Below are 13,924 nucleotides of genomic sequence, written 5' to 3'. Positions count from 1 at the left end.
ATAAGTGAGCAGCAGGGGGGGGCCCCATTTCAACCCCTTCCACTGAGTGCCAAGCAGGGAAGAAATGGGTACCATTGTTATAGTCACTGGTATGACTCGGCAGGGGTTTGAACCCACCACCTCCCAGTCTCAGGGCGGACACTCTCCTCTCTGGCCACTGAGCTGGTAAACACTTGTGTCGTAGTATAACACTTGTAGTCGTTTTTAAATAACGTGTATACCTATATACGCCTAAATATTGTTATCCAATATATCTACTGCAATTTCACATTAGATTGCTGGTTTGAAATTTGCTTTTGATATTATTATTTTTTATAAACATTTATGTTAAAACGTGTCTGGCGTCTTATTCCTTATTTTTATATTCGCCAATTAAAACATAAAAATCAGACATTTGGTTACCTGCTTTATATGACAATATGTGTAGGTACACTACACGAGGTTAAAAAAAAAACATGTTCGGTGTTGAAAGTTTCAACGGATAGTCCGAAGCAAGCCTTTCCACAGTAGTCACCATGACAGGCGACCACCTGGTGGCGTCAGTGTGCCGAGCGCCGTTGGACGATCAGGAGAAGAAGATTTGAATCGACGGATGTGACGTCAGGGCTTTAGGTCAATTGAAGACAGGTGTGCTCGCTCAAGGGGAGTTATCATATGCAGGTGCCACCGAGCGCGGGCCGGCGGCGGCGGACGGTTTCTCAGGTAAGCGAGCATGCCAGCAAATGTTTGTCGTCTCCTGCCGTTTCTCACGACGGCACGCTTTGTTGCTTTTTCTCACAAGCCTTTTTTTTCAATTTATTTTGTTTATCGCAGGATTGTCGTACTCTCGTGACTCGGCAACGTCACGTCCACCGCGACGGTGTGCCTGGAGGTAAATTGTAGGCCGCAGGCCATTTAGCCCGTGAGCAAATGTTTGCAGTTTCTTACGATGCCATTTATTATTTCTTGCAGGATTTTCGCTGTCTAGGGAGTGCTTGAGGTTTCGGCACGGCACGCCACAATCCACTTTGCGTCGCGTCGCGCGTCGTTGCGCGTTTTGGTGGTATTTTAAATGTCTTTCGCGGTTGTTTTTTTCATGCTGGCCAGCATTTTTTTCATTCGTCTGTCTGTAGACGGTTCGTAAATGACGCCGCCGATAAGCACGTGTTTGTCTGACTATAGGAAATGTTAGTTTGACTCTAGTCAACTTAACCATTTTTAAAATTATTTTATATGATGCGTGTGCCATTTCCGTGTCATGCAAACTGGTGAATGCAAACTGGTGAATGCAACGTATATGTTACATCATGTCCAAATCGGACCAAATCCATTCAAAGATGGCGCCCGCCCGCAACAAACATTTGCCCGGGTTATTTTCTCCCGTCTTGGACGCCGCCAACCTGGATCATCTGTCCAATGTGAGGGGAGTTGATGAATGATGAAATTAAAATATGAATTATAATCCTGAATAATTATCATAATTTACTACAATGTGATGATTATATTTTTTTTTTCAAATGTAAAACTCTACTTAGAATGTATCAAATTCAAATATGAACTATAATTTTGATCAATTATCCTAACTTACTACAATATATTTTTTTTCAAATGTAAAACTCCTAGTATGTATAATTGTTGGTAAAAAATCATGCCATTGGCACTCGACTCAATGTCTATTTTTGTTGCAATCATTTGCTTGTCTTTTGTAGCACTAAAAACTGCCGCCCAGCCAGCATCCTTCTATACAAAGCAAGCAGGAGGCTCTTGAAGGAGCCCTTTCAGTGATGTTGAGGACACTGAGGAAGAGTAGTCCTAAATCAGGTGAAAACCTGTTTTTGTCAAGTTTCAACTTCCCAACACACAATGGTTGTCGAGTTTTAGCTTCCCAGCACACAATTAATGGCTGTCTGTGTTTTTGTAGGCTGCAAGAGGAGCCGAATGGGACAATTCCATATGAAAAGGCACAATGGCCTATCCAAAGGAGCAATGGCCTATCCAAAGGAGCAATGGCCTATCCAAAGGAGCCATGGCCTATCCAAAGGAGCCATGGCCTATCCAAAGGAGCCATGGCCTATCCAAAGGAGCCACGGCCTAGCCAAAGGAGCCACGGCCTATCCAAAGGAGCCACGGCCTATCCAAAGGAGCCACGGCCTATCCAAAGGAGCCACGGCCTATCCAAAGGAGCCACGGCCATATGCAAAGGAGCAAAGGAGCAATGGCCATATGCAAAGGAGCAAAGGAGCAATGGCCATATGCAAAGGAGCAAAGGAGCAATGGCCATATGCAAAGGAGCAATGGCCATATGCAAAGGAGCAATGGGCATATGCAAAGGAGCAATGGCCATATCAAGTCAAGAATCAAGCATCGCGCTGCAAAAGTCGACGTGCGCGGATCTTGTGCCCAGGAGGGGGCAGTGTGGTTGCCTTTGGTTATGGGTGCACGACGGAAAGGTTGCAGGTGTGGATAGTGTTTAGGGCTCTGATGGTTGGTCTTGCTTTCGAGGTGCGCTGTGGCTGGTCTGGATCCAGCGTTGTCTTGTGCTTGGTTGCCATTGATGGCCCACTTGGGGGAGGACTTTTCAAACTGAACTTTGACGTGGAGCTGAATGTCCAATTTTGCCATACGACTTGTACCATTGTGTATCTTTTTCTAACCTGCCACTGTCGTAGTTGCTGCCTTCTTTGTTCTTTCCCCTTGGTGTAGGGTGGCGTCGGAGCAAGCCGATCCCGAATGTCCAATTGTGCAATTTGACTTGTGACATTTTCCTTTTCTAACCTACCACTGTTGCACTTCCTCTAACCCTAACCTACCACTGTGGTACTTATGTTCTTTGTTCTCCCCTAGGTGTTGGAGCGAGACAGTCACATTGTCTTTTTCTAACCTAACACTGTCGTGCTTGATCGAAGCCTAACGTACCACTGTGCGTCCTTCGTTCTCTAGGTGTAGGGGGCGGTGTTGGGGCGAGCCGGTCCACGGTGAAGACTTAATGATGTGAGCAGCGCCCAACTCATTGCATGTTCTACCTTTTGCAGGCCGGACGCAAAAGGGGGGTGCATGGCCCGATTCGACCCGGTGACCGTCACCAAGAGTACCTAACCGCTGTGATCAAGTAAGCAAGTGACCTACAACTTGGGGTGCTCTTTGAGTTTCTAACATTTGTTTCTGTTTGTGCAGATGGCGACCGGGACGCGACACGATCTGCTCAGAGGTGGACGGACCGCTGTGGCATCGCTCTGAAGTAGCAGAGTTCTGAGGGAGACCCGCTTCCCTGGAGGCGTCGACCTGCGCAGCTTCAGCATGTGAAATGGATTTTTTTCTTTTCTTTTTAGTTCACACCGGCGGTGTCCAAATGTCTGTTTGAGGGCTGCGTACTGAATCAAATTCAGAATTCTTTGACACAAATTCATTCAATCAATCACAAAATGTTGCCATTCATATTTTGTGCTACAAAGTAGTGTTGCGTTCATTCGTGTGGTGTGTTGATCAAGTTGGCCCGAGGCTACCATTTGGACACCAATGGTGACGTGTGTGTAGGGCTGCACCTGGATTGGAAAACCGTCATATGGTGGTATAGGTCGTTGACATGCACTTTAGGAAAACAAAGATTTTTTTCTATTCATGTGGCAAATGAAACATGTTTTCTGGCCTCCTAACTATTTGTAATGAGTTTAGAAGATAACAAGTCATTGATGCAAGTTAAAGTTAACTGGTCTAAGTGATGTCATTGCGATCAAATAGTTCCTCTCCATCCTAGAATTTTGCACAACTTTGCTCAATGCTGTGGTCTGGCCCAATACTGCCATATCGTTGGTATTCCAAAATGTTGTGCAGCCCTCATTGAGTGCCAAACGCGCAGCTACGGCAAGCGACTGCAAGCGCAAGCGACCGCGCAGCGACGGCAAGCGCAAGCGACGGCAAGCGCAAGCGACCGCGCAGCGACGGCAAGCGCAAGCGACCGCGCAGCGACGGCAAGCGCAAGCGACCGCGCAGCGACGGCAAGCGCAAGCGACCGCGCAAGCGACGGCAAGCGCAAGCGACCGCGCAAGCGACGGCAAGCGCAAGCGACGGCAAGCGCAAGCGACGGCGCAGCGAGACTTTTGTGCTTGTCTTGCAAGGTGGAAGAGACGATGTATGAAACGAAGAGCCGGTGGACGGAGGCCACCAGACCCGCGATTGGTGAGTGGGGTGCAAAGGAAGGAATCACCCAAAGAAAGCAGTCGCCAAGTGTTGAAGAGGAGCCTGATGCATGACTGGCCAAGGCTGGCCAGAGGTGGTGACATGGCAATCCAATATGCAACGCACTTGTTAGTTTTAATTTGATTTCCTTATTTGTCTGCCGTTCAGGGTTGCCGGGGCGGCGGATGAAACGAGCGCCAGCCTGCACCCGGAGGGACTGGGCTGCACCCACAAGACCAGGGAGAGGGCAGGTCATGAGTACGTTGACAGATGTGAGCCGCATGCAACTGAGAGCCGTTTGTCTTTTTGCACTTGTGCGAGGCGGAAGACGAGTCCAACACCGGCCGGAGTAGACCCGGACCTTGGCCCGTGACGAGCGTCCCACACGAGACTGATGGGTGCAGATGCAGCCAGCGTTTTGGGGGGAGTATGACTTTGTTTTTTCTTTTGTGCTTTCCCTACCCCTGTCGGTTTGAATAGGGTAACTAGTAGCACGCACGGGCATTTGGGTTGCTGTGACCCTCTAGATACGAATCGGCAAAGTAGACACCCCCTGCCCCCCTCCCTCCCCCTCTTCCTCCCTCTCTCGCTCTCTTTCTCCAACACGCCCGGCAGTACCTGCATGGCCTGGTGCACTCAGGGTGGAACGTGGCTATACCTTGCCCTTTGTGGAATACCAGGGTATAATGTCTGCCAGACTGGGTCCCAGTGTCGTCGACGGTGTCGAGGACAAGGAGATTCTCCGTGACGCTCTCCGTGACGTCACGTTTTCCTCTTTTTTTTTCCCACTCGGGGCCAAGCCAGCTCTACTCAGGGGGAACTGGCTGGTTGCGCTTAAGTGCACACCAAAGCCTCTTCTCATCTCCTCTCGCTTTCTCCCTCCCTCCCTCCCTCCCTTTTTGTAAGGGGTTAAACATTTCATAACCCGGATCGCTCCAATGCGGGAGGGCCGTATGACACATGCGCCAGCCCGTGCGTGCCGCTGGTTACCTGATTCAAACTTACCTTAGTTAAGGTTGGGGGGGGGGGGGGGGGGGTGTGCTTGTGAAATTTTTCCCCTTGCAAAAACCACCACAATGTCTGCCTTTTAGGATTGCTGGGGCACTAGATCTGATGGGTGCCTGCACGGAGAGGGACTGGACAGGACCGCGAGACCAGAGGGTAATAATAAAAAACTTTATTTGTAGAGCACCTTTCATACAAGAAATGCAGCTCAAAGCACTTTACAACAAAGAAATTACAAGCATTGAATTCTTCATATAGGAACAGACATAAAAAGAAAACAAAAACATTCATGTGTACATACGCTATTAATAAAGGAGCTTAAAATAGGAGCACGCTTTAATAGACAGGTAATGAGTACGTCCACAGAAGTGAACCCCGTGCAACAGAGTGCCGTTTTTCTTTTTGCAGTGGCACGAGGCGGAGGATGAGTCCAAACGTCGAATACCGGCCGGGGGGGGGGAGCCAACATTCGCCCGTGATGAGCGGCCGACACGAGACGGAAGGGTGTGGATGCGGCGAGGGCAAAACGCCCAGCCATTATTTAAGGAGAGTATGACTTTGTTTTTTTCTTTTGTCCTTTCTTTCCTAAATACCTCCCTCCCTCCACTTTTTCACTGGGTGTGCACACTGGCTATCTGCATGATGCCTCTTTCTTTCTCTCTCAGCGCCGCGTCATTTTGCAATATTGTTGTTTTACTGTTGTTTTTTTAATCATGAAATGAACTGTTTGTACTGTAATTGTGTGTGTACCACTGAACTGCAATTAAACTGTGAACTGAATTCAAGTGGTCCATTTTAAACATTGGCATTGGCAGTCTATCGTGCATACAAACTGGAATCATTTGAGACATGCTCAATGACAAGACAATTGTAAAGTTAGGCTGAAACACAATTGACTTGTTAAATATGCAGTGTCAGGCTTTTTATTTATTTTTTTAACTACACAAAGAAAAGCAGGATGCATTCTAAATTGTTGACAAAAAACCTATCGATGCTGCACTTGCAGCTTTTTTTAAATAGTAATTAAAAGGTCGAATTTCCTCCAATATATAGTTTTAAAAAATGTTACTGAATGGGTGAAACTTATGAGAGTTTAAAAAAATAAATAAAATTAAAAAAAGGCTTGTGGAGCGTTTGTTAGCACTGTAGTGCCAGCAAGGGGGGGGGCTGGGCAGGGTGGTGGGCGACTGTTCCATAAAAAAGAAATGATCAGACATGTATACATTATGGCACAAGTCCTGCACAACTTGATGTATGCTTCAAGAATGTACATTAACATTATAATTTGTTTATTGAATTGAATTACATCAAAATTATATCTGTCTGTGGAAATATGAAATATGGTGATGTCTAAAATCAGTCCATCCCTTCACTTTGCTATTGTCTTCTTTCCCCTCTGAAGGTTTTTATAGATACTGATGATGGTGTTACAAATACTTTCATGTACAGTGTAAATCCCCTTCAAGGAAATTTAATTTATATACATGTGTATATATATATGATAAATCTGAATCTAATGGTGACCTCAAGTGTTTTTAAATATTTCCATCTGTTAATTTCCTCTGGGCCGAGCCCCCTCCGGCCTGCACCTGTAAACTCCTCCATCATAATACATTTCCAAGCTATGTAAAAATGAAAAAATATTGCCATTTAAAAAAAAAATCCTCTTAATATTCATGATTTCCTTATTTCTTAAAACTGACCAAATTTAAACGGATGTCTTCCTTTAGTCCAGCACGTTCCAGCGGCATTGGTCTTGTGTATGTATGATTTTGTGTGTGTTTTTAAATAACGTTTTCATACTTTATTTTATTGTATGTAAATAGCTGTTAGTCACGTGACCCAATGTGGAGGTACTTGTGGGCGGGGCCTGCTAAAAGACTAACTACGGAAGCTCCCCAAGTACTGATGTGCATTCCAGTTCTTTTAGGTGAACTGAATCTTTAGAATCTCTTTGAACGAATCGTTCACTCACGAGCCACCACTGTTTGGGTTTTCAGTCTTGAGGTGAGCGTTGGTTGCCCTTCTGTCACTGTCATGGACACGAGTCTTTGGTCAAGTGGTAAACGTCATTGCCTCTAACACGATGGAACCATGGTTCGGGACCCGACCTTACCCACGAGCTGTACTTTGTCGATTTTCACTCACTTCTGCATAAAGTTTGACTTTTTTTTTTTTTTTTGAAGGCAGGTTTCAGTCTTGCCTGTCGGAGAGGTGGGCGTGGTCAAGCCAATTTCAGTTGCGCTGTGATTGGTCAGACTGAATTTGGGCAGAGGTAGGAGGCGGGCAAAGTGGCACTTAGGTTTTTGAAGGCAGTTTTCAGTCTTGAGGTGAGCGACAGGTGCAACCGCCCGCGTGTGAAGTGGCCTGTCACGTGGTACGCTAGTGTGCAAAGCACCATTGGACGAGCAGGCGAGGAAGATTTGAATTGACGGATGTGACGTCATGTCTTCGGGTGAATTGGGGAAGTTGTCAAATACCGGTGCAATCACCCGCGCAGCGGGCGGTTTCTCAGGTAAGCTAACATGCTAGGAAATGTTTGTCGTTCATTGGCGTCTCTCACGACGGACGCCTTGTTTGTTTGTTGCAGGATTCAAGGAGAGTTATCAAATGCAGGCGTCACCGACCGTGTGGCGGTTTCTCGGGTAAGCTATCAAATGTTTGTCGTTCATTGCCGTTTCTCACGACGGACGCCTTGTTTGTTTGATGCGAACAAATATCTTGAAAATCTTTTCACACTCGTCCCGGCCACCGCGACTGTCGTTTTGCCGCTACAGTATTTCAAATCTCTTTGGCGTTGTGTTTCGTCAAATTAACAATGTTGCATTACATATAGTGTGCTATTTCCGTGTTATGCAAACTGATGAATGTGACAAATTTGTTACGTCATGTTCAAATCTATTCCAAGATGGCGCCCGCCCGCCCGTCTTCCGTTATGCAACAAACATTTGCGAGCGTGATTTTCTCCCGTTTAGTCGACTGCTCGATTCATGCCGACATTTTTGAGTGAGTTGATGGATGATAAAATTAAATTATTATAATTCGGATACTTTTGTAATTATTATAACTCATTACAATATACTGATAATTGTATACATATTTTAAATATAAAACTGGAGTTGGTATGTGTAATTGTTGCAAAAATATCATGCCATTGCCACTCTACTCAATGTCTATAATTGTAACTCCCAGATGCAGAGCATATAGTATGGTATGATATTGTATGGTATTGTATTGTATGTATTGTATTGTATGCATTGTGTGTATGGTAGCGTATGGCAGGGTATTGTATGTGTTCTATGTCAATCCATCCATCCACCCACCCGTCCATCCAACCCATCCACCCACCCGTCCATCCAACCCATCCACCCACCCGTCCATCCAACCCATCCACCCACCCACCCATCCACCCATCCACCCAACCCATCCAGCCACCCACCCAACCCACCCAACCCATCCATCCATCCACCCAACCCATCCATCCATCCACCCATCCATCCAACCCATCCACCCAACCCATCCACCCATCCATCCACCCATCCATCCCATCCACCCACCCATAACCGATCCACCCACCCAGCCCATCCACCCACCCATCCACCCAGCCACCCAGCCATCCACCGCTTATCCGGACGTCGGATTGCGGCGGCAGCAGCAGCTTTAGGAGGGACTCCCAGACTTTCCTCTCTCCAGCCACTTCATCCAGCTCAACCCAGGAAATCCCAAGATTTGTATGTATTGTTTGTTTTGTTGTGTTTTTTGTTTTGTTGTTTTTTGTTTTGTTGTTTTTTGTTTTGTTTTTTGTTTTTTTTGTTTTGTTTTTTGTTTTGTATGTATTGTATTATATGTATTGTATGTATTGTATTGTATGTATTGTTTTTTTTTTTTGTTTTTTGGGGTTTTTTTTTTGGTTTTTGTTTTTTTTGTTTTGTATGTATTGTATGTATTGTATTGTATGTATTATTATTTTTTTTTTGTATTGTATGTATTGTATGTATGTATTGTTTGTTTTGTTTTGTTTGTTGTTTTTTGTTTTGTTTTTTGTTTTGTATTGTATTGTTTGTATTGTATTGTATCGTATTGTATGTATCGTATTGTATGTATTGTATTGTATGTATTGTATTGTATGTATTGTATTGTATTGTATTGTATTATTATTTTGTTTTGTTTTGTTTTTTGTTTTGTATGTACTGTATGTATTGTATTGTGTGTATTGTATTGTATGTATTTTTTTTTTTTCTCTGTATTGTATGTATTGTATTGTATTGTATTGTATGTATGTATTGTATGTATTGTATGTATGTATTTTCTTTGTATTGTATGTATTGTATTGTATTGTATTGTATGTATGTATTGTATGTATTGTATGTATTGTATGTATTGTATTATATGTATTGTATTATATGTATTGTATGTATTGTATTGTATGTATTGTTTTTTGTTTTGTTTTTTGTTTTTTTTGTTTTGTTTTTTGTTTTGTATGTATTGTATTATATGTATTGTATTGTATTGCATGTATTGTATTGCATGTATTGTATTGCATGTATTGTATTGCATGTATTGTATTGCATGTATTGTATTGCATGTATTGTATTGCATGTATTGTTTTTTTTTGTTTTGTATGTATTGTATTGTGTGTATTGTATTGTATTGTATGTATTGTTTTTTTTTTGTTTGTTTTGTTTTGTTTTTTGTTCACCCATCCACCCATCCATCCAGCCACCCATCCATCCATCCAGCCACCCATCCAGGCAGCCACCCACCCACCCATCCAGCCAGCCACCCATCCATCCGTCCATCTAACCCATCCACCCACCCATCCCATCCACCCACCCACCCATCCATCCACCCAGCCACCCATCCATCCAGCCACCCACCCATCCATCCAGCCACCCAGCCATCCACCGCTTATCCGGACGTCGGATTGCGGGACTCCCAGACTTTCCTCTCTCCAGCCACTTCATCCAGCCAGCTCAACCCAGGAAATCCCAAGATTTGTATGTATTGTTTGTTTTGTTGTGTTTTTTGTTTTGTTGTTTTGTTTTTTGTTTTTTTGTTTTGTTTTTTGTTTTGTATGTATTGTATGTATTGTATTGTATGTATGTATTGTATTGTATGTATTGTATGTAATGTATTGTATGTATGTATTGTTTTTTTTGTTTTGTATGTATTGTATTGTATGTATTGTATTGTATTTTTTTTTTTTTTTGTATTGTATGTATGTATTGTTTTGTATTGTTTTGTTTTGTTGTTTTTTATTTTGTTTTGTTTTTTGGTTTTTGGTTTTTGTTTTGTATGTATTGTATGTATTGTATTGTATGTATTGTATTGTATGTATTGTATTGTATTGTATTGTATGTATTGTATTGTATGTATTATTATTTTTTTTGTTTTTTTTGGTTTGTATGTACTGTATGTATTGTATGTATTGTTTGTTTTGTTTTGTTTGTTGTTTTTTGTTTTGTTTTTTGTTTTGTATTGTATTATATTGTTTGTATTGTATTGTATCGTATTGTATGTATCGTATTGTATGTATTGTATGTATTGTATTGTATGTATTGTATTGTATTGTATGTATTATTATTTTGTTTTGTTTTGTTTTTTGTTTTGTATGTACTGTATGTATTGTATTGTGTGTATTGTATTGTATGTATTTATTTTTTTTTCTTTGTATTGTATGTATTGTATTGTATTGTATGTATGTATTGTATGTATTGTATTGTATTGTATGTATGTATTGTATTGTATGTATGTATTGTATGTATTGTATTATATGTATTGTATTATATGTATTGTATGTATTGTATTGTATGTATTGTTTTTTGTTTTGTTTTTTGTTTTTTTTGTTTTGTTTTTTGTTTTGTATGTATTGTATTATATGTATTGTATGTATTGTATTGTATTGCATGTATTGTATTGCATGTATTGTATTGCATGTATTGTATTGCATGTATTGTATTGCATGTATTGTATTGCATGTATTGTATTGCATGTATTGTATTGCATGTATTGTTTTTTTTTGTTTTGTATGTATTGTATTGTGTGTATTGTATTGTATGTATTGTTTTTTTTTTGTTTGTTTTGTTTTTTTTTTTTGTTTTTTTTTGCATTGTATGTATGTATTGTATGTATTGTATGTATTGTATTGTATGTATTGTATTGTATGTATTGTATTGTATGTATTGTATTGTATGTATTGTATTGTATTGTATGTATTGTATTGTATTGCATGTATTGTATTGCATGTATTGTATTGCATGTATTGTATTGCATGTATTGTATTGCATGTATTGTATTGCATGTATTGTATTGTATGTATTATTTTTTTGTTTGTTTGTTTTTTGTTTTGTATGTACTGTATGTATTGTATTGTATGTATTGTATTGTTTTTTTTTTTTTTTTTTTTTTGTTTTTTCTTTTTTGTTTTGTTTTTTGTTTTTTTGTATTGTTTGTATTGTATTGTATGTATTGTATTGTATGTATTGTTTTTTTTTTTTGTTTTTTGTTTTTTGTTTTGTATGTATTGTATGTATTGTGTGTATTGTATTGTATTGTATGTATTGTTTTTTTTTTTTTTGTTTGTTTTTGTTTTGTTTTTTGTTTTGTTTTTTGTATTGTATGTATTGTATTGTATGTATTGTATTGTATGTATTGTATTGTATGTATTGTATTGGATGTATTGTATTGGATGTATTGTATTGGATGTATTGTATTGGATGTATTGTATTGGATGTATTGTATTGGATGTATTGTATTGGATGTATTGTATTGGATGTATTGTATTGGATGTATTGTATTGTTTGTATTGTATTGTATTGTTTGTATGTATTGTATGTATTGTATTGTATTGTTTGTATGTATTGTTTGTTTTGTTTTTTGTGTTTTGTTTTGTTTTTTGTTCACCCATCCACCCATCCATCCAGCCACCCATCCATCCATCCAGCCACCCATCCAGGCAGCCACCCACCCATCCAGCCAGCCACCCATCCATCCGTCCATCTAACCCATCCACCCACCCATCCCATCCACCCACCCACCCATCCATCCACCCAGCCACCCATCCATCCAGCCACCCACCCATCCATCCAGCCACCCAGCCATCCACCGCTTATCCGGACGTCGGATTGCGGGACTCCCAGACTTTCCTCTCTCCAGCCACTTCATCCAGCCAGCTCAACCCAGGAAATCCCAAGATTTGTATGTATTGTTTGTTTTGTTGTGTTTTTTGTTTTGTTGTTTTTTGTTTTGTTTTTTGTTTTTTTGTTTTGTTTTTTGTTTTGTATGTATTGTATGTATTGTATTGTATGTATGTATTGTATTGTATGTATTGTATGTATTGTATTATATGTATTGTATGTATGTATTGTTTTTTTTGTTTTGTATGTATTGTATTGTATGTATTGTATTGTATTTTTTTTTTTTTTGTATTGTATGTATGTATTGTTTTGTATTGTTTTGTTTTGTTGTTTTTTATTTTGTTTTGTTTTTTGGTTTTTGGTTTTTGTTTTGTATGTATTGTATGTATTGTATTGTATGTATTGTATTGTATGGATTGTATTGTATGTATTGTATTGTTTGTATTGTATTGTATTGTATGTATTGTATTGTATGTATTATTATTTTTTTTGTTTTTTTTGTTTTGTATGTACTGTATGTATTGTATTGTGTGTATTGTTTTTTTGTTTTGTTTTCTTCTTTTTTTTTGTTTTTTTGTTTTTTTGTATTGTATGTATTGTATGTATTGTATTGTATGTATTGTATTGTATGCATTGTATTGTATGTATTGTATTGTATGCATTGTATTGTATGTATTATTATTTTTTTTGTTGTTTTTTGTTTTGTTTTTTGTTTTGTATGTACTGTATGTATTGTATTGTGTGTATTGGTTTTTTTTGTTTTGTTTTCTTCTTTTTTTTGTTTTTTGTTTTTTTGTATTGTTTGTATGTATGTATTGTATTGTATGTATTGTATTGTATGTATGTATTGTATGTATTGTATTGTATGTATTGTTTGTATTGTATTGTTTGTATTGTATGTATTGTATGTATTGTATTGTATGTATTGTATGTATTGTATGTATTGTATTGTATGTATTGTTTGTATTGTTTGTATTTTTTTTGTATGTATTGTGTGTATTGTATTGTATTGCATTGTATGTATTGTATGTATTGTTTTGTTTTGTTTTTTTTGTTTTGTTTTCTTTTTTGTTTTGTTTTTTTGTATTGTATGTATTGTATGTATTGTATTGTATGTATGTATTGTATTGTATGTATTGTTTGTTTTTCTTTTTTTTTTTTTTTTTGTTTTGCATCTTTTGCAATATTGCAGAATGTTGGTACATTTTTCTGTACGAGTAAAAACTGTTTTAATGTGGTCAGAGCCATTTTTTGGTTTGTTTTGAATAGTCATGCATCATGTGGACATTCTTGTGAATAAAATATACAGTTGCGTGTTTGTTTCCTGTTTGTGGTCTTGTAAATAAAGTCAACTTTGGTGTCACTCATCATTCGCGATGTGCCTCAATCGATGGTCCATCTCTTGAATGTGAAATTTCTTGCATGTTTTGTTGCAGGGCTTGGCGTCCCCATTGGCTGTCTGACTACAAAGAAGGCTGCTGCTGTCCAGTCCAGGTTGCTGCTATAGTCAATTGAATGTATAAACATAGCGTGTAACTTCCAGGACCTTAGCTTTCAATTCAAAGCAGTTGCGTAACTACACGGCCAGCCTCGGTACATGTACTGGGTGGTTACCCAGTTCAGAGTGA

General features: G+C 39.7%; 1 protein-coding gene and 1 long non-coding RNA gene across 6 annotated transcripts in view; both read left to right on the top strand.

The window, feature by feature from the left end:
* The first annotated feature begins 473 nt into the window (after nt 1-473).
* LOC148387662 (uncharacterized) lies at nt 474-5,160 on the top strand. Of its 3 annotated transcripts, XR_015862811.1 has the most exons (7): nt 481-702; nt 814-871; nt 952-1,397; nt 1,689-1,800; nt 1,901-3,088; nt 3,154-4,249; nt 4,324-5,160. It is a non-coding gene; the product is annotated as an uncharacterized LOC148387662 (long non-coding RNA). The 3 variants fall into 3 exon arrangements; XR_015862810.1 differs by having other exon boundaries at nt 474-702; nt 3,154-5,160; XR_015862812.1 differs by having other exon boundaries at nt 474-702; nt 952-979; nt 3,154-5,158.
* Nucleotides 5,161-7,051: 1,891 nt separating this feature from the next.
* The window catches only part of LOC148387661 (uncharacterized), a 7,067-nt gene continuing 194 nt past the window's right edge, over nt 7,052-13,924 (top strand). Inside the window, exons 1-6 of one of the 3 annotated variants that reach the window (XM_088397450.1) lie at nt 7,149-7,257; nt 7,347-7,435; nt 7,547-7,675; nt 7,751-7,805; nt 8,766-8,891; nt 13,733-13,924. The exon at nt 13,733-13,924 is cut by the window's right edge and continues 194 nt beyond it. In XM_088397450.1, the coding sequence (XP_088253576.1) occupies nt 7,606-7,675; nt 7,751-7,805; nt 8,766-8,891; nt 13,733-13,811 (330 nt within the window). In that variant the 5' untranslated portion in view covers nt 7,149-7,257; nt 7,347-7,435; nt 7,547-7,605 and the 3' untranslated portion in view covers nt 13,812-13,924. Of the gene's footprint in view, nt 7,091-7,148; nt 7,258-7,346; nt 7,676-7,750; nt 7,806-8,765; nt 8,892-13,732 lie in introns of those variants that run through there. The other 2 variants (XM_088397449.1, XR_015862852.1) reach the window with 2 other exon arrangements.

Source organism: Syngnathus floridae, chromosome 14 (assembly GCF_059516105.1).
Source record: "Syngnathus floridae isolate MCC-2025c chromosome 14, RoL_Sflo_1.0, whole genome shotgun sequence".
NCBI classification, from domain to species: domain Eukaryota; kingdom Metazoa; phylum Chordata; class Actinopteri; order Syngnathiformes; family Syngnathidae; genus Syngnathus; species Syngnathus floridae.
Note: the sequence above shows the minus strand (reverse complement) of the source record. Positions and strands in the feature narration are given on the sequence as shown.